Source organism: Chlamydotis macqueenii, chromosome 4, assembly GCF_036417535.1.
Source record: "Chlamydotis macqueenii isolate bChlMac1 chromosome 4, bChlMac1.mat, whole genome shotgun sequence".
NCBI classification, from domain to species: Eukaryota; Metazoa; Chordata; class Aves; order Otidiformes; family Otididae; genus Chlamydotis; species Chlamydotis macqueenii.
Genome location: NC_141559.1, coordinates 44,250,436 through 44,278,329, shown reverse-complemented (window position 1 = coordinate 44,278,329; position 27,894 = coordinate 44,250,436). Strand labels below are relative to the sequence as shown.

Here is a 27,894-nt window from a genome sequence, read left to right as displayed (position 1 = left end):
CCGCTGGGGATGCAGCGCTGGAGCAAAAAGGCAGAATGAAACTGAAAATAAAGAAAGAGCCACCAGGGCTGGAGATGGGGAGTGTGGCGAAATCAGTACGGAAAGAGAGATTCAGGGCAATGGGTTGGGGCAAAGTGGAGAAGGGGAAGGAGGTAAGATCTGGAAGTATCGCTTTGTACTTTGCTCTCTCCCAAGCCACCTGCATTGCCCTTCCATGCATTTTCCTATAAATTACCTCACTTTTCACACCTCAAGGAGTTGTCCCTACGTAGTCTTGGGTTGCATTTCCCTGCTGAAATTCCCTAAAACCTTTGACTCCTCCAAATACCAATTTTCTTCCCAGTCTCTACTCTGAAGCAGCATCGTGAGGGAGAATTTTTCCTCCTGTTCCTGAATGTTTTCTGTGACTGAAAAGTACCATACATGGAGCTACGGAGGGAAAGAAAAAAAAATCACCAGTGATACACCAGCTTTGTTAGAACTGTCTTTTCTCAAAATGCAGCAGGACATATCTTAAAGAAAACTCTCTCATACCCTTACTTTATAAACAGAACTATCAGTCCACCCGACTGCTGTCCAAACAGGGCTTTCCCAGGGAGCAAAATGAGCTCTGGAAACACAGATATTCCCTGGAAAACGCAAGAGAATTTAAATAGGCAGCAAGGCATCAATCCTAATGCACTTTCATTACATCTTCTGACAAAAACCTCAAATTATTCATACCAAAATTATAGAATCATAGAAGCATAGAATGGTTAGGGTTGGAAGGGACCTTCAAAGGTCATCTAGTCCAACCCCCCTGCAAGGAGCAGGGACATCCCTGACTAGATCAGGTTGCTCAGAGCCTCATCCAGCCTGGCCTTGAACATTTCCAGGGATGGGGCTTCCACCACCTTTCTGGGCAACCTGTTCCAGTGTTCTATAACTCGCATCGTAAAAATTTTTTTCCTAATTTCCAATCTAAATCTACCCCCCTCTATTTTAAAACCATTACCCCTCGTCCTATTGCAACAGGCCCTACTGAACAGCCTTTGCAACTAACTGGAAAGGCATCCAAACTCAGAGCAGCGGCATGATATGCTCTCATTCCCTCCTCCCGGAGTTTTAACCCTGCTTACAGCCAGTGTCCTGCTGATTTCTGTCCACACCAGGCCCACAGCCTCCTCCCGCAGCAAAGCACCGCCCTGGAACACTGCGTACTCCCAGAGGCATTCGGATAATCTCGTTTAAGGCACAGACCGCCGTGGCCAGCATCTGCAGCAGAAAAGAATTTCTGTAGAAAAGCAGAGCCAGCAGCAGGCATTTTGTCACCCTGGGAAGGCAAGGATGTTCTCTTCTGACAGCAGCTGCCTGCAGCCACCTCCTCCCTGCCTTTTAAATTGCCAGGCCAGGCCCGTAACAGCAGTGGCAAAAACCGCCCCGCCTGACGTCTCTAATCTGAATTAGAGGTAGAGGCACAACCATGCACCCTGCTCTCTGCTGTTGTGGCTGCCTGTCTCCAGCAGAAAAGGGGGGAAATACCCTGATGCACGGGCCCACCACGAGTTGGTAGGCTCAGTTTCAAGAGTTTTGCTCCTACGCATCTGCGCCCCTTGCCTACTCCCCTCGCTGAGGCAAGCAGATGGGACACACACCTCACGCAGGCCCCAGTTCACTTCTGGCACACGACAAGTCAAACTGAACAAGCATTGAGACATCAAATTGTAAATTGAGTCAGCTGAGCAGAGGCACCTTTTTGTACTCCTAACCGCTGCCCTGGAAGCAGCCCAACAGATAGGGAACAACAAACTCTTAGAAAGCAACAACAGGATCAAAGCAATGCAGACTAGACAATGTAAAACTTACAGCTCAGCAGCTAAGGTGCAATCACACTTCTCTATCCACACTGCAAAATAGATCCAGAACGGCCATAACAGAATAAGGGCCAAACTGCAACAGAAATATGAGGACACACTCCTTACTCCCAAGACTATTTTCTCATTAATACATAATACTTAAATTCCACTTAAGAACCTCATTACGTGTTTTTATGATACGAGATCATTTGATTAGCTATACTAGTCTAAAATAACTTCCTCTGAATACTGTTGAATGTAGTGCTCCACCTCTTGATTAAATGTTTGGTCAGCAACAAACTCAATGTGCGACATGGCAGAGTGTGCTGTACTAGAAGTCTGGTCAAAGTTGTTACAGTTTTTCTTTTGTTATTTCAGCTTCAAAAAACTGAAAGAATCCTGAAGTCAGGAATTAAAGTATTGCATGACGTTGGTGGCAAGGTCTGTTCTTCCCGCCCAATGCAAAACAAGGCACCTGTTCAGCAACCACGCTCTTCTGCTTGTGCCATCCCAGTAGCCCACCCCTCCCCGTGCTCCACAGCAAGACACTGTTACTCCACAGGGTGTTTCCTCTTCCCCTGTCCCAGATGTTATGCTTTGCTCTCTGAGGAGACACCTTCTCATCAGATCCTGGATGAACTAACTGTTTCCTGCTGGAAAGGATATGTTTGGGGTTTTTTTTTCCTTTTTTTTTTTTTTTTTTCCCCCAGTCTAGGTTGGCAGTGACTGAAGGAGGTAGTTCTTGAAGCCTATCCTCTGGCCCCTCGCTGGAGAAGGGAGCACATCCGTCACAGGCAGAAGTCAGGACAAACAAAGGGCTGTCTGTACAGCATCTCCTGTCAGCCCTCCCTCTTCTCATCCCCGCGAGCTCTCGCTCTCTCTGGGTACATCTAAAACGATACGGCTGCCAAGAGAGCGAAAGGGAGTGAAGCAGAAGAGAAAGGTAGGTCTTGCTCCTGAAATTATCCTTGTGCACTTGTTCTGCTGACGCTAGTTACAGAGCACAGAATTAGAAATATACATGGGAACATGTAGGAGAAGATTTGGGAGATACAGATACCTTGTAGGCAAGTGATGTTATTCAAGACAGATGCATGGGTATGATCTGGCTAAAGACAATTCTTTCACTGTCTTGCTCTTCTTCACAGTTGGATGCTACACATTAACATCTGAAGTCATTAAACATCTTATATTGCCTTCCAGTGCTCAGTATTATTGCAAAAGTGATGGATATGGAGAGAGAGGTGTGCTCACAGTGAATTGCTGTCTTTAAGAAAACTAAATGGGTTTTAATGAGAACTCAATTTCTGGAAAGAATCATGGTCTTGATGGTAATTACAAAGCAGTAATTCACTGAATTCATCCTCAGTGGACTAGCTGCTGTCCTTACAATGCACCAACTGTTCAAGCAAAATAGATTTTAAGAATTTTTTTTTTAATGGAAAAAACTTATTCATAATATCAGTTACATAATGATTTCTTAGGAACCCACTAATAAACCTAATTATTATGCAGTAACACGCCTAAATATTAAATGCTTAGCTCAGCATTTTACAGGTGTTTCTGTAACTTGACAAACAAATAAGGGGAAACTTGACAAACAAATAAACAATAAGAGACATTTTGTTTTGAATAGGTATTTTTAGCCCTTGAACTCAATGCACATCAAGAAGCAAATATCTATTAAATTTGCTTCACTTGAAGTGGAACTTGCTAACCCAGCACACGCCACTGGACAGACTGGAAAAGATCATACACCAAAAGTGTACAATCAATGTATTCCTTGTTTTCAACATTAGGCAACTGGAGATGAAGGCTGCTTAATAATTCTGGAGGGTATATTTGTAAATATTTATCTTTCCCCAAACATACAAGATCTCTAGAGATGCTGAAACACACATTTTATGCCATTTTGCAGTTTTCTCTATTTCTGTCCCCTATTTGTAACATCTGAGCATCACTTCTCATGAAATATTACCCTGCTGTTTTTGGCCAAGGAGGCTGAAACTCAGGTTTTTCTCTTTGCTTTTTTCTGACTACCTCTGCATCTAGCGGATCCAAAGACTACACGGTGCCAAACTGCCTGGCAGGATAATTCAAACACTCTCAGCTGAACAAGCAGGGATGGCACTGATTCCTGACTCACTGTGCACATTCCCAAACTCAGCATTTTCCTTTACACAAAACTCCAAATTATCTCAAAGCACTTATAATCCCAGCTGCACTTGGTCTCAAACTTTACTTACACCATGTCAAAGTAACCGAAGTAATTCACTGAAAAGAACTTACGCAATGCAGGGAGCTAATTTTCATATTTTTAGATGGCTTTACTCCTGCTATAATTTGAAATGATACAATCTTGATAGAGCAACCCAGTCGGGCTTAGCATGATTGGCATTGCTACTTTTTCAAAGGTTTTATAAAATAAAGACATGTAAGAGGGTGCTTGCTGGCAATGACTCTTCGAGTCACCTCAGTGATTGGATTTATTCATCACATGTCCCTGATTTGTTTTATAAGAAAAGACTGCTTCTGTGGTACGCAAAAGCAGATAAGGTCTTTGACACATATTTTGAAATAAATATGCACATATTAGCTCTGTCCTTTACCCAGGCAATCAGTGACATTCCATCATCTGTGCAATCATAGTCAGAAAAAGAGGTTGCAGCAGTTTGTCAGAAAAAGATGCTGCATCTGAATGGTCAGCTGAGTTTATCACCATCGATCCTGTGCAGGGAGCGGATGAAACACTTCATGTCCTTGGCAATCTTTCATCTGCAAATAAGGACCTTTCTCTCACATAGGAATAACTTTTTGAAGAAAGGTCTTTTGACTAAAAGCTTCCTTTTGTTTATGATCTGCAAAGAAACCCCAGAGGAAATATTTAAGCAGACATAAAAGTGTAATAAAATAAATATTTTTTTTCTGAATAGTAACAATGGTGAGCATTGGTAAGATGCATACCTGACCCGATAGTGAAGCTGTCTATCCATAGCTCACCAGCTCATTGACTTTCCTAATACTGATTTCGGCAGTTATCCATATTGGCCCTCTTGACGATGCACTACAGCAATAGCCTGTTTTATTGCAAGGCAACCAGCGAGTCACCTTAAACTGTAGGATGTGATTTTTGAAACCAGCAATTTGACAGTCTATAGAAGTCTGCCTGTTTTCAGCACAGAATGAGTTCCTACGAACTTTGAGCAGACAGGCAGCTGGCAACAGATTCAAATGAGCATTCCAGTTGAAGTCCAGGCAGGGAAAGATCATTCAAATTATTAGGACTTTAAAAAAAAAGTCCACAAGAGCAAGATGAGATGAATGCCTCATCCTCAGGGGAAGAACTTACAGAATAATCCAATCACAGGAAACAAAGGCATAAGACCCCGCTTCCTAAATTTCTCTTTCATGGAAATTTTCTTCCATTAGATACTTAAATAATTAAGCTCAATTATTTGAACAGAAGAACGTTAAATTGTATTCTTTGACATTGTCATTTATCAAGGTATAGTATAAACAAACTTGTTCTCTTTAAGCATTAGGCTTCCCTGAGCAGAACCCTCATAACTGCAGTGTTTATACTCGTACAAAATAAAACCATTATTATAATAATACAGATTCTTTACTCAAGTCTAAAAAACAACATCAGGCAAAGTTACAACAATGTTTACTTTATTTGAGAAGTAGTTTTGAGGTCTAAAACTAATAAAGACATTATGTTATTCAATACTGCACTCTAAGGTAATTAAAAAATAGATCCCCAAGGCTCCATTACCAGTAGTTTATAGGAGTCTCCTACTCAAAAGTTCACATACAAGTTCATGGAAACTAAAAGGAATCATTCCATGAATTTTGCTTCTGTGACAGAAGTTCAAAAATACACAAGAGCTTATTTTCGCTTTAGTCATGTTCTTAAATATATTTGCCACTTTTTAATATTTTATTTGGCTACTGGTGTTCAAAAAACAAGTTTGCACAAAATCTTATGGAAAAATACAATTGAAGAACATCAAGGTGTAGTATTTTATTGCTAATGTGAATCCAAATTCCCAGATTTTCTTAGCTAAAGTCTCTGGTGTGCCACTCGTTGGCTGAAGACATGGAAGATCAGCAAGATAGCTTTGGTGGTGATGTAACTACCCAGGAAAAATTACTACAAAATACAGTACATTTATACATTTAATAGCTTACTGTTTGTATTTTCAAAGGTGACTTCAAGAGTTTTACAAACTAAGCCAAGTAGGATTATTGTCTTCGTGACCTTCTACAGCTGGCATGCCTTATTTTCTTATCTAGATAATAGCTCTGCTGTTTTAACTTGGCATCTGACAGTCTTTGATCAGACATTGCTTTACTCCCAATTATTTTCAGGTTACTCTAGAGCACTCTAATCTGCAGCCCCACAAGGAAGACTAGAACCAGGCCGTAACATTGCAGTGTCCAGGGATCGACTCCAAAGTGCTAACAGGATGAAGGACAGTAAAATCTTCCTTGAGGCTAACGCAAATGCAGTGAGAGGAGGACTCAGGGAGAGCTCACTGGGCAGAGCTGATCATTGCTTTAGGTTAGAACTCAGAGCAGAATTCGTACTTAAATTCAGTAAGGTATCAGACTCCTTTCATTCAAGCATGTGGAAAGGTAAAAAAATCCACTCACTCTCTCCTAATGCCAATAAAGCCTAGGTTGAAGCATTGTTCAAAATGCTTATTTAAAAGTGAATGCAAGTTCAAGGGTCTTATTCAAAGCTTTGAGGCAAGTTCACCATCTGTGCAAAGCAGCACAGAATAGCAGAGCCAGCGTTAAACAAGCTCATGTAGATGATGGAAAGCCTAGCCACCAACAGCAGAGTTTTGCAAGGAATACCGCATCCAGCTCTAGAGTTCCCAAGATAAGGAGATGAACCTGTTGGAGTGAGTCCAGAGATGCGGCAGGAAGAAAATCAGAGGGCTGGAGCACCTCTCCTATGAGGACAGGCTGAGAGAGTTGGGGCTGTTCAGCCTGGAGAAGAGAAGGCTCTGGGTAGAACTTACAGCAGCCTTCCAGTACCTCAAGGGGGCCTACATGAAAGACACAGAAAAACTCTTCAGCAGGGCCTGTTGCGATAGGACGAGGGGCAACAGTTTTTAAATAGAAGCAGATTCAACTGGACATACGGAAATTTTTTTTTTACAATGAGGGTGGTGGAACACTGGAACAAGTTGCCTAGAGAGGTGGTGGGCGTCCCATCCCTGGAAACATTCAAGTCCAGGTTGGATGAGGCTCTGAGCAATTTGATCTGGTTGAAGATTTTCCTGCTCCTTGCAGGGAGGTTGGACTAGATGGCCTTTAAAAGTCCCTTCCAAGCCAAACTATTCTATGATTCTATAATTTATCCCATCATCTAAAAACACAGCATCAGTTAAACCACAATGAACTCCTGCAGCAAGACTCAAAGCAATTTGCAGTACTAAAAAAAAAAAAAAAAAAAAAAAGAGGAAATTACCAGCAATGCTGTATCACACCAGAGCCTGCAGTGTAGGAATCGCAGAGACCACCATCTGAGACAGCACTGCAGAGAGCTTCAGGCTCCTTTGCTATTTAATGCTTCAGTTTATCAAGCAGTCCATGACAATCAGCAGATAGTTTTTCTACAACTTTAATGGGAAAGATGCTATTAATTTTATGTCAGCACTTGTTTCGACAGGCTAAAATGGCCAGGAAGGCAAGGAAACACATCCAGACGTTTTCCCCTGGTTTGGTAGCAATCAATACATTCACTTGCACCACTGAGAGAACACGGCCAGCTCAAAGCAATTTTCTCAAGCTGAGAGGCCAGAGAAACAACAAAATTGCCACCAACAGAAGCCTCAATCCCCGATGAAAAGATTCCCAAGATTGTACAGAACAGAAAGTAATGAATATCAATTCAGCTGCAATATTATTTACCTCCTAGGAAAAAACACTCTCCAAGCAGAGAGGCTCAAGCCTCCAAAAATTCACAAGAAAGACAAGAAAAATGCAAGCCAGAAAGCAAACTGGGGAAAGAGAGCTATTCCACAGCTATACCTGTGTCATGTACCTCATTTCTCTTTAGCTGCAGGAAGCTTCGCAAAAATGAAGGTGGTCTGGGCGCTGCTCCTGCTGAGCACCTTCCTGGGTACCCCCGCGGTGCCCTCCCGGCGCCCCTCTTGTTACAAGAGGACCCTCAAAGACCACCACTGCCACAACATCCCCGAGGGCGCGGCGAACCTTCGACAAATCGATGACGGCCTGCCAGATCACTTTTGGGAAGGGAAGGGCTGCAAGACGATCTGTTACTGCAACGGGAACGAATTGCTCTGCTGCCCAAAGTAAGGCCACGCTCATTCCATACACGCTCGTGCAGTTCTGTACATATACACACACCCATTACATTTCCATTGTTTTACAGTTTCTTTCCACTGGAGGAATAAGCTATCATTTTAAAGAAATGCATCACTTCAGATGGTTGGAAATTGTATCAAGATATAGCCAATTATCTGATAGTTTTCAGGTTTTGTTTTTCAGGGGCTCACCTAGGACACGCTTAGCATATTTTGTAAACCTGCGTGTTCTATTATAGGGGACTTCAGAGCTTAAATCACCCAACTTCTGACTCTTCTGTTTGAAGTTAACTAAGTATGAGAACTGCATCAAATCCTTATTCACAGCCCTTTGCAATGAAGATGTTGGCAGGGCCATAAACAAACCATTTGATTGCTGTTCCACAGTAAAGAATGGTATTGCTACTCTAAGGCATACACCAGTTGAATAAATGATTCTGTAAAGACAGCTGTTTAAAGTAGGAGGGCAAACGGGGGGAAGAGAGCTTCACAAACACCGGCAAGGGAGGGAAAAGATTTAGCCCAAGAACGTCAACGTTTCTCTGACTCACCGGTGCTGCTGACAAAGCAGATGGAAGACGTTCTCACTGAACGTGGGTTTGCTGTTTTACAGCACATGCAAACAAAATTGAGTTAATAAAAACACTGCCAGCCCATACTGGTTTGAAGTAATAAAATGTATTAAGAGGTATTATCTCATACAGCTTTTCAGCACCATCTTGGGGAAATTTAGATTAAAAACACCAGTACCTCAAAACTTATCAATACTTCAGGGACACTAAAATGTGATGGCATTATATAGGTTAGCAAAAGTGACTTTTTATATGTGCTCCTCTTACCACCCAAGTTCCTTACGTTCCCTAAAATCCAATAAAAGGCAACTTTTCAGCACTCCCATGGGGGACTAGATTCGAACCAAGTGGGAACGACTTCTAAAGCTAGAAACCCCACACTCTGAGAGCAGGGTTTAAATAATTTTTTCGTATTTCACTCTTCCTAAAACCAGATATGGTGTCCTCACCCCAAAGCACACTTTGAGTTTCCAGCTTAAACCTCTGAGCTTTGAGCAGCCTAATAAAGCCTCCTGCTTTGATACAAACACATCAGGAGGTCTTCCTTCAACCATCCTGAGGTACAGAAGATCTATTTTGCAGGTCTGCTCTTGGGACAAGTTGCACTAAACAGTATGTACACACATGCCAAAGTTCTTTATTTTTATAATATTATGTATTGGGTAAGTTTGCCTTCTGAAAGCTAAAATACCAGGGTGGAGTCCTGGCACTCTGGTCAGCCAATGAAAGTTTTTTCATCGCTTCCAAACCAGGGAAGCAGAGGTAGAAATGCAGTATCTTCATCCAGACCTGCAAGTGCACTGCTGGAAAGGCATGCCACAAATACAGTAATCCCACATATATCCCAATACAAGCTTAAAAAAAATCCTCAACAGGAAACGCATGTCACATTAAAGCTCTGATAAACCAATAATCTAATTATTTAAATATCTGATAATACCTTTCAGGGATATTTTCTTTGGACCAAAGATATCCTTTGTGATCCCCTGCAACAGTCAGTGATGGAGACCAAGTTGTGCCAGTGAAGACAACAGACTTCATTCTACAGTCACGTAATAATGCTTCCAACAGGAAAAACAAAACCAGCACCAAGAAAAACCCCTTCCTCTTTAACCACAACACAGTGCCTCTTTCTACACTACAGAAGAACTTCCTTTCTGTACCTTTTGGGCATCTCAAATATGTAAGAAGCTCTCCTTTCAAATTTGGTAGCTGACTTAATTTCCATAACAGCACAATAGACTGTATAAGCTCCTAGTGCATCCTAATATGCATCCCCCAGCAAAAAGAAGTCTAACTCTTGTTACTCAGCACAACATTGTCAACTAGTTTGGATGAAGAAACTTCAAACCTAAGCCTTCACATCATTAGGAACGTGATTCTGGCAGGAACCTAAGGCAGTGCAGCTTCCTATTGCTTTATTGCTGTCACACAGTTAATATTGCTTTAAGCTGAAGCTGCTCAGTCCCCGGCACTTCTGCAGACAGGCTCCCAGATTCTATGTAAGCACCTTAAAATACATACACATACAAAAGGCAAACATTCAACACTCATATTGAAAATTCCACTGGAAAAAAGAAAATCTAAACTTGTATTAATAGCACTAAAGCACACTTAGGTTTTAATTATGCTTAACTGGTCACCTGCATTAACTATGCAACCTGTGAAACCTTAAATTGCTTAATCTTAATAGTGAACATTTAAAATACTAGAACAGTTACAATAGGTGTGTATATATATATATTCAGAAAGACATCTGAAGAGGATGAGACTGATACAAGGTCTGTTAAAGCAACATAAAAATGCACACTTAAGCAGCTTTGTTAATCAAGCCTTGTTTGAAATACAGTACCCCAGAATTAAGTGAAAATGCTGGCTTTTTATTTTTAGGCTAGCCCTGTAAGGAAAGCTAGGGAAATGGAGGCAAAGAGGTATCTCAAAACATTAGAAGTGATCATCTTAACGTTGAAGAGGTATCATGATCATGACAGTCACCTGTCAAGACCTGCCAATACCGACTGCAGTACAAGAGGAAAACTGACAAAAACTTATGTCCCTTTGTAAGTTTAAGGAGCGTCACTTCAACAAGCCAGGCTTACAGGCAGTAAACCTGGCTTCTCACCTTACATATAAAACCTCTTCAGCTATTAAGTCAGTCACATGGAAGGTGTGTAGGACTGAAGTAACTATTTAGGCTTTTCCACTCAAGAAGTGTACTGCTAATCTAGTAACCTTACACTACAAAAACTGCTACCACCGGTTTACCAGACTTATTTCCCATGCAGTGTGAAATATCACAATGATTGTCTTTCTTCCTCTGTTAGAAAATGAGGGTTGAATAGTGGGGGAGGGGGAGTGATTATACATAGCTAATAATAAATGTTTCAAGTAAATCTGTGTGTACTATTTTTTTGCTAAGTAATTTTTAGGCTACTGGCTGTTAAAGAAACAGTTTGTGTCACTAGGCTTTTTAAGTCTGGTTTGTGTAATTATTCCTGAGTCATTTGGGCTTCCTACCAAATAATCAATTAAGGGTAAAAAAAAAACCCTATAAATCTGGCAACCCACAGTCAAAATATCTAAAGTCAGCACTCTGCTAAGAAAACATATGCTATCTGCTCTTGTGCAAATTCCTCTATAAGCTTCTAGCAGTAACAAGGGCACATAACTTCTGTTGGTTGTGCCATCTAGTTTCTACGTGAATCATGTTGCACATGCCTGGCATTCACAGCTTTCTAAAGCAACAGCAGAAAAAAACCTTAAGGCAGATGCAAATCTGGGTAGTAAAGCATGTAGGTGGTCTTCAGTCACTTTTCTTCTACGACTCCTGGAAAATCCATAGGAGAAAAAATTTGCCACTTTCCACATAAGCAGGATAGGGACACTTAGGAGCAGGAAGGCCTTGGTGCTTGGAAGCACATATCCCAGCAGTAACAAGATGAATACACAAATCAAAGCTCCCATCAGTTCTTGTTTCCAAAGGGGAAAAAAAGAAAAATGTTATTCAATCATTTCTGCCCAGCTAACAACTGGAACTGTTATTTAAAGCCTCTTACCTTAGGAAAAAGAACCTATTGCCAAGTCTGCCACAGCTTTTTTTTTTTTTTTAAGGCATTGCATCATGAGAACTTTAAGTACATTCATAAATATATGCTTGGCACACTTTAATTGAAAAATATTTTAATATTATTACATAATTAGTCAAAGCTTAACTATTGGGTACAAGTAACTCACTAAATAAGTTAGACACACCCACTTGAGCAACAATATCAGTGATATTTATTTAAAATACTTTTGCCGAGGAATTTTGTTTCATAAGAGATGGTTTTCAAACAAATCAGCAAGGTTATGAAAAATAAAACAGAGAAACTCTGGAGAAAAAAAAAGTTACAAAGAAAGCTTTTGCGTATCAACAAAAACCCCTTAGTCTTTTGATTTGCGGCCTGAGTCTCAGTCCCAACCTTTTCCATCTAATGAACTCCACTATCCATCTTTAGATCTGGTTTGTTCTTGTCATTCTTCACCGAGTAGATGAAATATGTTAAGGTGTCCTTTTCATTCACTGGAATTGTCCTAAAGTGGCAGCCAATTATCTATAAAGGAAGAATGCAAGGAAATTAAATAAATACTCTTATATGCAGAAACTGAAGATTCAGATTTAAATGAACTACATTAAAGTTTAAAAGCTTGAGCAAGAAGCTTAAAAAAAATAAAAAGGAAAAACTAACTCTTCAAAAGTCTTTAAAATGGTTCCTATTGACCTTTTTATGGCTATTTTTGAGAACTATGAACTAATACAGCAGATTGTACCCTAATTTCTGAAGTAAAAAGCCCAGAAAAACTATAGGAAAAAAAAAGTTATCTAAACAAGCATGGGCGTATCATTACATCTGTGCAGTTAAAGCTTGACTATAAAGCAGGTAATGATTGCAGAATATCAACAGAGCTTCAGCACAGAAATGAGAGGCTACTCCTCACTACTAAGGTTGTGGGGGGGTCTGTCTGTATCAAGTAATGTACAGAAACATCTAAGACAACATAAGAATATTTGAGAAATATAACTGAACATTCAGCTCTTCAAAACAGAGCTGTCAATGAAAATTCACCATGCTGTAGCTACTAAAATATGACCACCTCTAAACAGTTCTTAAGTCACTTTTGTCATTCCAGAAATCTTCTCCATCATCAAAATGAAGTTGAGCTTTAAAAAAAAGCCCTCAAAGTATTATACCTACCTAAGACTATTGTCTGGCTTTTTGCAGAGTACTTTGGTAGACGAAAATTAGCAAGAGGAAGTGAGAAAAATGGGACCGCTCATTTAACTACCACAGGGTGTAAGTATAAATGTTTAGCATAATTAGCAAGTTAGAAAGAACCACAGAGAAACAGTCTGACGGAGTCCTTTAAAGTAGACTTCAAAGTAACAGCTAGAGGAGTGTCTACTGTACATGAGGACAGGTTACACGAAATCACATGCACTGTAAGCTAAGGAAGTGCTGTAGCTCACAAACACCTGCAGGTCAAACAAAGCACCGACAGAAGCTTTGCTTATTCACATGAAGCAGGGTAAGAACCGTAAGCTAGCACAAATATCTCACGAGATGTACCTAAGGCAGACCCTTAGAAATGCTAGTTTTGCAGAAAAACACCTGCTTGTGCTTTTTCAAGTTCTGCTAATTGAAGAGCTAGCTGTATCTCAGCTCACATCTAAGAAAACAGAAGACTGATTCTAAATTCTTACTCATAGTGGCAGCAGCATTATTCCTTCATAGCTCAGCCTTGAGATCTCCCACACATTGAAGGGCCTTGCCTTTAATCCACACAGATTAAGGGAAAGATTAACAAAATGTCTGCACTGAAGTACAACTGAGTATATCACTGCATAACAGTGAAAAAAAATGGTTGCTTGATCTCCCTGTTAAGAGAAGATCACCAGTTCTCCCATGTATTTACAGCAGCACTTCGTAACTGCATCTTTGCAGTGCAAAAGGATTCCTTAAAAATTACTCACACACAGCAAAGATGCTCACACAGTCGTACTCATGTGCAGCTTCAGCACTTCCAAAAGTATTGATAAGAAAAAACTGATCTCATAAAGTTCCATTTTTCTGACAACAGATCCCCGTACTTTTAATTAACGGAATTATCAATAGAAGCCAGTTTTTCAGGTTTCCATCCTTTACATACACAGAAAAACGCCTATGTTTGCATTAGCTAGCTTTTTAAAGCAAAGTCTGAACCTTGCTAGAACTTCACTGCCACCTCTGAATTTCTAGTTCTTTTTACGCAGGACATTTCAGGTGAAGGTGTGACTGACGCAGGCTATAAACCATGATTCCATTATATTCAGGGACACATCAATCACCTTACTGCTCCAACTCAACACTTTGTGTTTTTAAGCACCACACACTTTTGGAAGTTAAGAGTTCCTCCTCTGGAATAACTTTTGATTTACTTGGCGCATGAGCCGTGGCCAATGAAGGAAGCTAGATAAGCAGCTCCCTTTTGTTCTCCCAAAACCCAGATTACATATGCTCTTTATCCCAGGATCACATTGCATAGAAAATCACATGCCAGAGCAAGTTCCATTCTCTATTATGGAACACACACTCATACGTACTTCAACGAGCTGTGCTTTGTTAAGTCCCGGTCTGGTCTGTAGCTTGAAGTGTCTTTTGTACCTTCGAAGTGTGTTTACTTGTAACTGATACAAATCAACCTAGAAGAAAAGGAGGGAAAGGGAAGAAAAACAGTCCAGTGTAACTGAAAAGGATTCAGTCATTAATAGTTCGCCTCTAAAAAACATTTTGGAATCTCACAGATTAGTCACAAGCATAGACTGTCAGCTCAGCAGATCTCATTCTGACAAAAGACAAACTCCACCCCACACCTTCCAGCGGAGAAGAAAACAGCTCAGTTCGGTTTGGGAGCATTTCATTGTTACTGAGCATGGCCCTGCCTCCCTTCAGCAGTGAACAATATTTGGAACCCATTATTGTTCTTTAATGTGTTCTGGGTTTTTCATTTGTCCCCTAGTTCGAGCATGGTAACACAAAAGCCCAGTAACAACTTTCACACAACATGTATGAAGATACTAATTCAAAGGAGGCCCCTATGTTGTGATTTCAGTGATCAAATTTTACACAAGTTGCAGGCAAGATATAGCACATTTGTACCATGAGATGGCACATATTAGAACCAGGAAAAAGTCTAGAACACAGAGTGTTTTTTGGCTTGAGTTGAGATAAGAAAACAGCTGCTATTGCTCTCCAAACACATCCCTGCTACATAAGCACCATTAGAAGTTATGCACATGGGCATAGTTGTCCAAAGCTATTTGTCAGTGCAAGCTGACAGTTGAGAGAATTGCACAAGGTACTCTTAGGGATACAAATGCACAACCGTAACCCAGTACTCCCTCAGTCTGAATCCCACGAACTCAGATCAACAGTAACTTCTCCCAGCAACAGCTTACCCTCCCACCCTCCTTGACAACGTAAGAGAGCTTAATCAGATGACGGAGTGGGAAAGCAAGCTGAGAAAGCAGGCTGAATGAGAAATTCTGCTAGATCAGCTGCAATTACAGCAATATTCTTCAAATTCACTGCATTGAAGATCGGTTAAGGCATTCAGTTCCACTTCAAATTTATTTAGTGGCCTCATCTACAGAACATTTAAACAGCAGTGCAACTGCATACTGGGTAACTTGGACAGACTTTATGCGATGCCACCTTGCACGACACAGGAGGGGTATCCTTCGGCATTCTGAAGTTTACATGGCACAAATTCCACTTCCCAAGTAACTGTGGGGAATCTACACCCTAGAGCATCATGCGGAGGAGTAGCAGCAGCTTTCCACCAAGGCCCTGAAGCTACCAGTCCTGCAGAAGCCTCTTCTCCTCCTGAAGGAATAATTTTTAACAGGTAATGATGGCCATGATGGAGATGGAAACAGGAGGGCCTTGCAAGTCTTCAGAAAAAGGATATTTTTTTTTTCCTTAACAATCTGGATAGCAGTTGAAAACAAAGAAGGTCAAGAGCCAATGAATATCTAAGGCACAGAGTCATCACATGGGACGAACATGCTGCCACTGTCCAAGTGGCCAGCTGAAACTCCTCAAAAACACTTTCCAGGCAGTTTTCTTTCCTGCAGAAATACCATTAAAAAAAAGCTTGCTTTCCTGTTGTAGAGGTATCCATCTGTCGTGACATATTTTACAATTCTAGCATGAGAAAACAAAATAGGCTTGCAGGAGAGCTGCCATGACCACTGTGTCAGAGCTACCTGAAGCACAGAGAACATTAGCTTTAGACAGAACTTTCAAGGAAGCAATCTCACATATTTAACAAACAACACAGCCCAGCATCAAACTACTCCCAGTCCCCTAAAATCCTCTTAGGCTTCAGATTGGAGCCACGTGCCTTCAGGCAGGGATTCATGCACCAAGTTTCAGCACTTATATTGCTGATACCTGCAGATGCTGACCATAAGGATGCCATTAAATTAACACTTTGAGAGCAAATTCTAAAGAATGCTTTAAAAAAAAAAAAAAACAAACCCTCTTAGAAGGGACCATATAGGCATGGCACCCTCCACTCAAAATTAACACAATGAACAGCACCTGGTAAGCCAAGATGTAGCCGAAATAAGCCAGAGCACATGATGGAAACGGAGAGCCTTAGGTGCAGTCTCTCCCACTATACTATGCAAAAGGTTTGAAAGCTGTAGTTCACTTTTATAATGGGTGAGGTTTCGCTGGTCTGCAGTGGAGAAAACAGGTGAGACAAACACCATACTTCTCCACTCCTTTCTAGCACACTTCCCTGAATGCCTCTTCCCCCAACAAGGGATAAAAACAAAGAGGTACTACCATTAAACTTTCTGTGTTTAATGTGACTAAGGCAATGGAGTAACTGCAAGAGCCACCTGCAACACATTCAACATAGAAGGAATGGATCGGAGGGGCTTGGGCAGCAAAGAATTGATATCCTGAGTCCTTTGTGCAATTCCCTTCAAGTTGTCAACTCCTGCAGAAGACAGAGTTTGGTGATACGTGGCAAAGCACCTCTTCTATAGTAGGATGCTGGGGAGGAAGCACTAAGGAGGAGAAAGCTGAAAATAGCAGTTTTCTAACAGAACTAGCAGACATTTAAAAATAACCTAGAGAAGTGTTGTTCATTCTACTCCACACAATGAAGACAGAAAATACACTGTAAAATCTAGTTAGCTTTTGTTATGTTAAGAACTGAGTGAATCAGGAGTCTTCCCTTTCCCTGCATGCCCCAAAACAAGGAGAGCTGCGAGGGTGGAAAAGCAGTATCTGTGCAGACTCGGTAGCGCTTCAGAACAAGCTTAACACAACAGTTAGAAAAAAATCACAACTATATAGCTACCTCTGGAGTGTCGATGTCTTGCACTGGCGAGTCACCGTCATCATCACTGCCTTTCCTCTTCCTTCTGTTTCTCACGCTCTGAATTAAGTTTTTGTGGAAGTCACAGATATACAGATGTCTTGCCTAGAAGAGCAACACGGGGTCTTTCAGTCAAATCCACGCTAAGCGTCTCCCAGGCTTACGACAGAAACGCGTGTACGGAGACAGCCCTGCAGCAACCACTGCCGCATTAACCGAGTTGAGGACGCTTTTCTACTGAATTTTTCCACACACGGAGCGTGTTATGCTACAGACCACCGCTGGCTCGGCCGGAGGACGCGGGAGAGCTGCAATCCGCTGATTCAGCACTAACAGGGGTACAAACCCTCCCTCCGGCCCCTCGTCCCAGCGCGGGGACCGGGAAGCCAACAAACAAACCCACCAAGCCCAAGCTCTGAGTTGTTCTCTGAAGGGCAAGGAGCCGGCTGCCGCTTCCCATCTGTATCCTTCCCCTCCCGGTTTCACTTCCACTACCGACGCGAGGTCAGTAACACACACACACGCGCCTTTTCCTTTTTTTTTTTTCCCCTCCCCAAAGTTTCCCTTTGTAGGGAACTGCGCGCTGGGGGAGAACTCTCCGGCGCGCACCGACCCCCATTTTCAGAACTGCGTGTTTTAACGGCAACGACAGCGGGGAGCCGCGCTCAGCGACCACAGCTGCAGCCTGAGGAGCCCCCCCCAGGGCCGGGGTCGGAGGTTGTTGGGGGGTGGGGGGGTGTCCTCTCGGGGCGCTGCCCCGGGCGTGAAACAGTCGCGCCGCTTACCGCGCATTTTCAGGTGTCTCGCCCCCGCGCCGGGAAACCCTCCCGCCATAGCACCCCCTTCCCCCGAAAATCCCGGGCCTTTCACCCCGCAGGAAGGCGCCCGGAGGAGGCCGCCCCCCCACCCCCGCCCGGAGTGGTGAGGTCCGCTCCCCCTGCCCGGCCGGGCCGTGCGGCGCGGAGCGGAGCGGAGCGGCGGCTGATGGCTGCCGAGCGGAAGGCAGGGCGGCAAGGGGAGACGTGCAACAGCGCAACGCGAGGCGGAGCAGCCGAACGCTGCCCTCGCCAGCAACAGACGCCAACCGGCGCGGCGGGAGCCATGCCGGCTCCGCACCGGGCAGCGGTGGCAGCGCTTCTTCCCACACCGCCGGCTACGCGGAGGGGGTGACGCGCAGCCGCTGCTCCCGGCCCTCGGGGGCTGAGAGGGGACCCCACAGACGGGCGCTGCCCCCTCCCCGCGGAGGTGGAGCACTTTCAGGCCGTGTGCCTGCCAAACTCCACCGCGCTACGGGGAAAAGCGAGGGGCGGGAAGGAGGAAACACCACTTCCCCGCCACCAAAAAAAAAAAAACTAAACCACCCAAAACCCAACCCTAAACTTTACTAAAGACCCCCAAACCAATCACGCCATTGGAGCAACGGCCCGCGCGGAGCAGAGCGGAGCTGGGGCCGGCCACGCCGCCGCTGCCCGGACACGCACCGCCCCGGACCCGCCGGCCGCTTTTGTCCGCCCGCCCCGCCGGCTGCGGCCCCTCTGCGTGCCCGCGCGCCCCCCCCCGCGTGCCCGCGCGCCCCCCGTCCCCAGACTTACGCTCTTGTCCAGCTCGATCTTCACCTTCTTCTGCGAGATGCTCTTCTGGATCCGCTTGCTGAAGCTGGCATTGCCGGCGGCGCGGCCGCACCGCTCCCCTTCCTCCCGCAGGCAGCACAGCTGCCCGGCCCCGGGGCCGCCCGCACCCCCGGCGCCCACCGAGCCCGCGGCGGCGGCTGGACTCAGCCCCGGCGGCACTGGCGGCGGCGGCAACTCGACGGCGGAGCCCGCATTGCCCAGCACCGCGGCGGCGGTGGCGGCAGCGGGGTCCGCCCCGCGCTGGGTCACCTCCTCGGGGGCGAAGCCGTTCATGCCCGGCGCCACCTCCGCAGCCGGCGGTAAGCCCAGAGGAGAGCGGCGGGTTCCCGCCCCGCACCAAACTGGCCCGGCGGGGCGCTCCCCCGCTCCCTGCCCGCCTCTCCTCAGCGGCGGCACCGGGGCGCAAGCCCGCCCTCAAGGGCGGCCAGTCCGCACGCCGCGGGAACGACCCCCTCCCCAACGGCGGCTGCTGCCAAAGCCCCGCAGCTACCGGAGCAGCGGCGGCTGCGGCGCCCCGCGGGCCGCCCCACTTCCTCCTTCCCCCCCTGTCATGTGGAGACTCTTCAGCTGTTTCCTATGTAACAACAGCAACCTGCCCGCCGCCCCGCCCCTCCACGCCGCGCATGCCGGCTCCCCCGCCGCGGGGCGCCGCGGGAAATGCAGTTCTTTCTCCCGCCGCTCCCTCCGCGCCTGGCACGGCAGTAGAACTACAGCTCCCGAGGTGCAGCGCGGCGGCGGGAGCGCGGGCGGGGGTTCGGGCTGCCGCTTTGCGGTGCCGCGGTCGTCCCACCGTGGTGGCGGGGACAGCCGCTGCTGTTGTCGGCAGCCTGCTCCGGGGGGTGGGGGGGGAGCGGTGGCAGCAGCGGCTCCGCCCACTATTAAAAGGCCTCGTTCACACCCCCCTTCCCTTTCCCCCTCGACGCCCCTCCCTGCCGGCGCGGCCGTTAGGGTTTGAAAGGCGGCCCTGCGGCGGGGCCGGGCGCGGCGGAGGCGGGAAGGGGAGAAAGGCGCGGGGCGGAAGAGGGAGGCCGGGCGGGCAGCGTTCCCCCCCCGGGGCAGGGATCGCCGCCGCCGCTCGCACGGCCGGGCGCGTAACCGTGCTTCAGCCAAAAAAGGCTCCGGTGCCCACGCTTCCTCCTCCTCCCCGTTCTCCGGCTGCGCCCCCCCGCCCATTACTTTTTCGAGCTGCAGTGTCTCGGCCTAAGCCGCACGTCGCGGGCTGCTTGTCTGGGGTTTTCTACGAGTGTTTGTTTCTTTTTTTAATTCCGTCTCGGTTTTGTGTGTCCCCCCTCCCCGCCTCTTCGGTGCTGCGTTTCTTTCTTTCTTTTTTTTTTTTTTTTTTAAACTTTTCCTCAGCCGCGGCTGGAGAGTGGGTCCCGCCGGCGGGAGGGCGCCCGCCGGGGGCCGGGGTGCTGCCTCCGACCGGGTCTCCGGGCCGAGAACAGCCCCAGCTCCCTCCTTTGTTAAAGCCGGCTTTAAAACATGCGTGGTCGGGGCGTCCGGCGTTCTTTTAGAGAAAGTCCGCGAAAACAAAGGCGACTTGCGGCGCGAGTCTCCAGTTTTGCCATTTAAAAGGACTGTGTTGTTCATAAAGGTGACTTGAACAACAAAACAGCCTGAGAATGCAGAATTATTTTCGCTAGTGATGAACTTGCTCTGCACAGGACGAGCTAAAGTAGATACTGTGAAAATACTCGATAAAAGCAACTATTTTTAGTTTTGAGACTTTACAAAACTACGTAAGAGATGCGCTGGCATTAAACTGTTTAACAGTTCAGCTGTCGACAGCGGAGCGGCAGAAGCAGCACGCTTTGACCTACTGTTTTCCTCCAAGCGCGCTCAAAGCGCACGCAATGTGGGGTGAGGTTCTGCTTTCCTTTTGAACTGCCGCGAGTATTCCTTCAAATCTCAGAAACCGCATCCCAGCCGACCATACTCAAAGCGTAATGATTTAATCCCTGAAATATTTGAACCCTGTGTGTTTCCAGCTTGCAGAAGGAGGAGAGGAGAGGAGCAGCGGGGAGGCTGGTGAATGATTCGAGGAGACACAGATCCTGCATAAGCCCAGAGTTGTGCGTGAGCCGGGGAACGCGATTATAGCGCAGTTTCGGTTTGCGCTGCAGATGGCTCCTTAATCTGATTGCGTAACCTGGTATTAGAGGGTAAGGGTAGGTCCCGCACCACGCTTCCCGCCGTCGCAGCTGAATGAAGGATGCCGTAACTCAAGCTAAGCTGAGCGTAAAGTCACAGACAGCAGTTACCTAGGAGGCACGTTTCAGAGATCAGAGAGGGGAATTGGATAAGAGCTGCAAAAAATACCAAACTCTGTTTTGTTACCAGCCGAGCTGAAGGCTACGTGGCATGCCTGGGTTTAATTCCACGCTCTGCCCCAGCGCAATCTCAAACAGCAGATGTTTAACTCACTTTTTGAGATTGTTGTGATTTCCCACTTTCAAAAAACATAACAATGTTAAAATAAAAAAAAAAACCCCACTGATAACAATGATAGTGGGCCTGAAAGATGAACATAAGAAGCATGAGCTGAGAAAATTGGGACAAGGGTGAGTTCCAGGAATTCTTCAATGGAAATCTAGGTCATGAATAGCAATTTCTAGACTCTTAGGCTATGTCTTTTGAGGTCCCTTTTATTTCTTCAGATGGATTTGACCTTACTGCGAGCATAAAATATGTCAATCTGGGCCTGGCTGCTGTGATTTGGTATGATCGAAAGATCACTTGTGTATTTTAAATACCTTTCTGATCCTCTTTGTGCAGTTTGGAAGCAGTTAAAAGCCTGATTCCGTTACCCAGCCGTGCTTGCCAATATGTTAATTTATAAGCGGAATGTCAAGTAGAACAGTATCATAGTTTCGTGATTAGATCATGATAAGAGAGTAGTGAGGCTGAGGAAAGACGGCTCTGCTTCTGCCGTAAGCTGCTTGCTTTTGCACCTGTGCCCTGTCCTTCTTTGTGCCTGTAAGAGCATTTCTAGGCAAAATGGATTGGGTTACAACTAGACCAGGAACAAGAAAAATCGGTGAAGTTTAACCCTGATCTGCTTTACTGCTCAGCTGCGTGATGTTCCAGCACGCAGCAATGTCCAGTGGAACAGGCAGGACTGTGTGACCGGTGCAGGGGGATGACCGCCTCGTTTGGTATGAACGCCTGCTTACAGTAACAAAGAAGTCATGTCACTTTTAATCTTGCATCGTTTGTGGGATCAAGAAATACAAAGAGCTGCAGCTGGATGGGCTTACCAGGCAGTAGCTTATTACAGGATGGATTCACAAACTTTCACAAAGCTTGGGCCCTGTGAAATTAAAAAAAAAAAAAAATCTTGTCATAGAGGGATTCTGCTAGATTTTATGTCATCCAAAATGATGATTTTTAATAACATAAGCTCTAGCAGTGGTTAATAGAAGTATTCAGATATAACGAAAGCATATAGAGGAAGAGATTTTAAATGAACATAAAACCAGGCATTATTGCAACAATGTACTGATTAGAGTAAAACTTCAAAGATTAAATCAGTTCAAAGGAAACGGCAGGTCCAAACCAGCAGCTCTGCTCATGAGACTTCACTAGCACTGACGGGCCACGAGCACAAGCAGAGCTGCATCGTATGGAAGGCAGCAGTAATCTACATCTCTCACAGGTGCCAAAAGCACAGGATGGATGGCTTGTAAGTGGTGTGCAGAAGGAGCAGGCAGGAGGTGCAGCATCTTGAAAAGTGTGCCTGAATTCCCAGCTCCCAGGCTGCGAAGTCAGCGGGACTCGGTGGTCCCTCCTGGCACCGAGGTGGACTAGGCACGGGGGGGAGCGGAGCAGCTTGTGCCTCTCCGAGATGCCATATGTCCCAGCTCCCGTCAGCTTTTGACTGACGTGTTTTGTAATTTGAGAGAGAATAATAATCGGATGCGCCACCTTGGAGACACTGCAAGCACACTGCAAACGTATTATTAGCAATTAATCTTGGAAAGGAAATGTGGCTTTTACAAACCATGGTTACAAACCATGCATACATCTTCACGTGATAAGGTTCAACTGGGGGTGACTATTCCTTCCCCAATGGGTACCATTCATCTGAAGTCTAAGTGTACATTAGTGGGCTAGTGCGCAGCACCTGAAATTATCTTGTTAGCAAACGGAATAATAAGGAAAACTATTGGAGCACATTTTTTTTCACAGGAAATACACATTTTCTTTGTTTTGGATTGTAACTATTTCAATGAAAAACTATTCCTTTAAAACACTTTTAAAATTCCGCAAATTCCACCACAAGCCCTGATCTTTTTTGACAAAAGAGCAACTGGTTGTGATAAAGGACAGTGACCAAATCTCTCCTTCCTTACCAGAAGCAAGTCCCATTCTTTGTATTGATCTTTCCTTTCGTTGGTTTTTCAATCTCTGATTTTCCCTTCTCGCTCCAGCACCACCTAACCATGCTACTACCTGTTGCTCTGCCTCCAATTTATTGTCCCAATCTGTTAAAGAACAGAACCCAAAGCACAGGAATATTGGGACTTACCTACAAACTGTATTTTTTTTTTTTACTTTTTACATATTTTACACTAGGATACTTAAAATCTAACTTTGGATAGTTAATTGTATGACAAAACTTAATCTATATTAGCATGTGTAAAGTTTATTTCATACAATTCAAGTAACAGAGTAAAAGAAAAAAGTTGTACCTTTAACCAAAATAGTGATATTGGTGCAAAACTAGTATTTCCAGGTCTTTGAGTAATCCAGCTGAAGCCAATGTTCCTTTTTTAAGCATTCTGCCTTCTACAATGGAAACTAAGGGTGTATGAAAGAGTTTATGTAACACAGGCTTTTATGAAAAGATTTAAAGCAGTAAACAGGGTCCAAAAATAAACATTGTATTTTAAGAATAATCTAGGTGTTACGGGATTTAAACTGATAAGCCTGTGTACTGTAAAAGCTTTAAAGATCTGTAATACATGCCCCTTAATGGTTTGTGCCAATTCACTTTTGCAACAAGCCATTAGTTACAGGAGGCATCAAAGGATCTTCTGTTAGAAGGCTTCGTTCTTACGTGCAAAAATACAGAAATGCTGGTACAGAAACGTTGTTCTTTGTTGAACGTACGCGACAAATTTTTGGGGGACTTAAACAGTGAAGTTTGATGCCTACTTTTGGTTGATACGGCAACAGTAAATGGGGCCTAAGGGAGATACCTCAAACACAACAACTGCACGGAAGCAACCAGAGAGGCCACCCTCCAGCTTCGCAGTGGGGCACCCACCAGCTTTCAACACCCCTCCTCCTCACAAGCCCCTGTTCAGCCAAGGCAGAAGTGCACATCCATCTGCTTGCTTCAGAGCCACTCGTTCACCCATGGTTTGTCCATCCAGGTTGCTCGGATTAACATTTTCTTTCACGTTATATTAGATCTCACAGTCAGAGAGACCCAGCAAAACCAATATTAGTGCTTTTCTGAACCGTAATGCAACTGTCTGGAACAGAGAGTGAAAAAGCATCTCCCCCAGAGTTTTGCTTAGTGGTGCAATACAGATTTAGCTATGAGTAAGAGGCAGATAGTTACAGTGTATTGCTTAAGAGTTACTTTTTAATCCCTTGAAAAGAAATGAAAAGCTTGCTCAGCTTTTTATTGTTGTTAGTAAGAGAAACACTGCCGTATCTTTTCAGCAAATTTTGCTGGTCTCAGATGTGCTCTAGACAGCACAAAAAGCACTCTTTGCTACAGTCTTACATTTTGTGAATCACTGTTTTCTGCTTATAGAAATTCAGATCTGACATTTTCGTTAATCACTTGCTCTTTGATTTGAATAACGCACATTACTCCGTTTTGGCAGTTTTGTCAGAGGATCCTAGGAACTACAGTGCTCCTTTACACCGTCATGTCTTCTTCTGATAAGGATTCATTTTACAGAAAGGAAAACGGGAAATTTCTGCAGCCCTGAGGCCTCTTCCAGTGCCCTTGTCTTTGCAGTACAGTTAGAAGCATCTCTACCTCTCACCTAGCCCTTGCTGAAGTTAACAGCAGGTTTTAGGTGCCTCTTGGGAGCGGGTGAACGCTTCCTCCACCCGAGTCCAGAAGGCATCTTTTGGAAGGTCTTTAGAAGTTATTTGGATTCTGTCAGTAAAACCAAAATAGAGTCTGATACTAATACAAGTGTTTTTATAAAAATAACATTAGTAAAATTACATGTGAGTTTGGGGTTTAAACGTTTTCCTGACTTCCTGCAGAGCTCATTCTGGGTAAAAGACAGAGGCTTATGTTCCAACAAACTCAAGTATAACGATAGTTTTGAACTGCAGTTGGTTTTTGCTGATATTACTTGGCAACAAACCCTTAACTGAGAAATATTATGGGAAAAGAATCAGATAAAATGTTTTGCGATTTTTTTTTGCCAAAAAGTGGCCACTAAACAGAATGTGCCAGGTCTCCTACGTTTGGATAGTACCTACTGCTATCATTCATTCAATATACAGCAGCGGATCAAAAGCATTGCTGCTTCATTAGATATTGCCATACATCTTTAATGCTCCTCACACCTCAGCTCCCTTACTTGAAAGGTAACGGTGGAGTCTCAGCTTTCACACCGATAAGAGCTTCTCGCCTTCACGGTTGCAAACCTAAGTTTGAAATCTGGTCAAGGCCATATCCTAAAGCACAGAACATGAGAAGAGACCCCCGCACTCCAGTTTCAACATTATGGTTTTTAAACAGATAGGGTTTTAGAAGGTTGTTTTATCCAAGTGTTTGGTTGTTAATATTTATTAACATTATAAACACCACAGATGAGACCTGATTCTGCTACTACAGCTATCCACAGGCACTAAAAGATGCTTACTTCTCCCCAGAAGTGACTGCTGGAGCAGGATTTTACATAAGTTTACATGATCTTGTAAATTACCTCAGAATTGGGAAAATCATAATACAGACCTTTGACCTCTTAAATGACTTCAGCTTCTTTGATTATCTGTATTTCTAGTTATATCATAAAAGTCTGTTCCAAAATGAATTATATCTTTACAAAGTAAATTTTTAACTACTGGAAAAGGAGAAGGGGGGTTTTAATGCTTTTAATATTTATATATATTACAATAATGTAACAACATACAAATGCTAATTATTAGTATAAAATGTAGTGACATAAAAACTGCACAACATGATGAAGCCTATGAACTGGCTTGATCAAGTCAGTCAAGTCAAAACCACCATCAAGGTGGTTTCTCTCTTAAAGGTTTATGTTAAAGTTGAGAGTCCACAGGTTTTAAGGATTCTTTTTTTTTCAACTTTTAAAAACTGGAAAAGACATGCTTTGGTCTGCACTTTAGTTTCTCTTTAGCTATGAACAAGCTGGCCTTTCTTTAACATGGAATGACTTCCCTTGAGATTTCCTTGTTTATTTCTTCAAATGCACGACTGTGCTGCTCCCTATTCCTTTTTTTTTTTTTTTTTTTGTAGCAGGCATTTATCCCTGCCAGTGCTTAGGAAGAGCTTCTACTTAACTTCACACATGGTCACACTAAGTGATGAGCATTAATCATAGGCCCAAGTGTTTATTAGTGAACTTCCTTAAGATTTTTTTTTTCCCCACAAGAGTTGAGGCTGTGGAGTAGAAGCATTAGCTTTTGAGTGGTATTGAAGACAGACACATTTTCTAGTTCTGTAAGAGCCCTGACAAAATATTCCTTGTTACTATAAAATAATTAACAGTATAGAGTAGGGTATACAATGGGATACTCTAAAGAAACTATATTTTTATATCATCACTTGCTGGAAAAACCTCACAGGATCCATGGCTAAAAAAAAATGAGACTGATGAATCAACAATTTTAAAATTTCCTGAGTATTTTCTTTCTAGTCTCAGATTACCTGCGTATCCTATGATCATTTCGATGACACATATGACAGCAGTATTTGTCGGAAATGAAAGGAGAAATTAATTATTCTGCTATGACAACATCTACATTAGCAACAGCACAGGATGTGCTCCACGGGACCAAAACTTGAGACTCATTTAAGTTTAATGAGACCCACTCAGATAATCATTTAAGTTTTTCCACTGCCTGGACCCAAGGCGAACGTGTTTGCAAGTATCACAGTGCTTACAAGGAACCAGGCTGTTATCAGCCAAACCCGCTTCTCTCTTCTGGCTGTGGGAGACAGGAGGGTATGAGTCCTCCTCATGCAGCCTTGTCAACTCACCCTATTCTTTCCCTTTCCTATAATATTTTAGAGCTGCAATTACGTAGGAAATAGCTTTTACTGCCGGCTTCAGCTTGTTTTTAAATTTCTAGCCCTCATGACTGCAGAAGAAAACAGTCCCTCAGAACAGACAAGGTACAAACAGAATGTTCTGGTTTGTTCTGTACAAGTTTCAACATTTGTAAGTCACCATGGGTTGACATGTACTTCATTTCAGCAGCAGTGAGCCCCAGTGGCTAGCCTTACACGGGTGCTTGGACTATTTGGGAGACGGGCAGTGATTACAGCCTCTTCAGATCTGCTCACCGGATGTGACACCTGCAGGGCCAGCCACAGTCCAATCCTTTGTCTTACTGCTTAGATGGAAAAAAAAAAAATAACCTGGAACTATGTTCTCCAATTCCTAAATGACACAACATTTTTATTAATAATTACATTTATTTCTTAAGAGTAGGTTGTGTATACATTTCAGCTAAAATACCAATGTTTACCAGGGCTGGAAGAGTTTGAGGGGTGGGGGCAGAAAGAGAAAAACTTTTTTTTTTACCCATTTAAACAGATTTCATAGTGAAATTACAGCTACCCACATTCCAAAGCCTCTCTAAACTGCCTGTGAAGCTATCTGATGGATGGACAAAGGCAAATTACTGCTTTCTTCTCATAGCTGTAAAAATGGGTTAACAATATAGGAAAATATAAAGGAGGTCTATTAAGATCTCCAGGGAAAGAGTGTTACATGAGTACTGCTTTGAATGTAAATAAGAAAGTAAATGAGACTGAGGTTCAGGGATAAAAAAGTAAAAAAAAAAAAAAAAAAGGTATGTTAATCTAATGCAAGTGGGAAAAAGTTCTTGTCAAATTAAGATTGAAAAAGTACCATTAACAATTATTGTGACCAGG

The 27,894-nt window shown here is 43.9% G+C and overlaps 2 protein-coding genes across 2 annotated transcripts in view; one reads left to right on the top strand and one right to left on the bottom strand.

Moving 5' to 3' along the window:
• Positions 1-2,705: 2,705 nt before the first annotated feature.
• SCRG1 (stimulator of chondrogenesis 1) overlaps positions 2,706-27,894 on the top strand; it is a 780,146-nt gene continuing 754,957 nt past the window's right edge. The window contains exons 1-3 of the mRNA XM_086746398.1: positions 2,706-2,778; positions 7,909-8,164; positions 9,696-10,800. Coding sequence (XP_086602524.1) covers positions 7,929-8,164; positions 9,696-9,750 — 291 coding nt within the window. The 5' untranslated portion in view covers positions 2,706-2,778; positions 7,909-7,928 and the 3' untranslated portion in view covers positions 9,751-10,800. The remainder of the gene's footprint in view (positions 2,779-7,908; positions 8,165-9,695; positions 10,801-27,894) is intronic.
• SAP30 (Sin3A associated protein 30) lies at positions 12,005-19,257 on the bottom strand. Its single transcript, XM_086746879.1, has 4 exons — positions 18,753-19,257; positions 17,143-17,265; positions 14,369-14,467; positions 12,005-12,341 (listed from the first exon to the last, which is right to left on the bottom strand). Exons 1-4 carry the CDS (start codon positions 19,062-19,064, stop codon positions 12,219-12,221), a joined length of 657 nt encoding a protein of 218 aa, XP_086603005.1. The 5' UTR covers positions 19,065-19,257; the 3' UTR covers positions 12,005-12,218.

Excerpts from the sequence above, each read along its gene's own strand:
- SAP30 (XM_086746879.1), bottom strand. The coding sequence starts at position 19,064 with ATGAACGGCTTCGCCCCCGAGGAGGTGACCCAGCGCGGGGCGGACCCC. Across the intron at positions 17,266-18,752 it reads AGATCGAGCTGGACAAGAGC|GCAAGACATCTGTATATCTG; the intron begins GTAAGTCTGGGG and ends TTGCTCTTCTAG. Across the intron at positions 14,468-17,142 it reads AAGACATCGACACTCCAGAG|GTTGATTTGTATCAGTTACA; the intron begins GTAGCTATATAG and ends CTTTTCTTCTAG.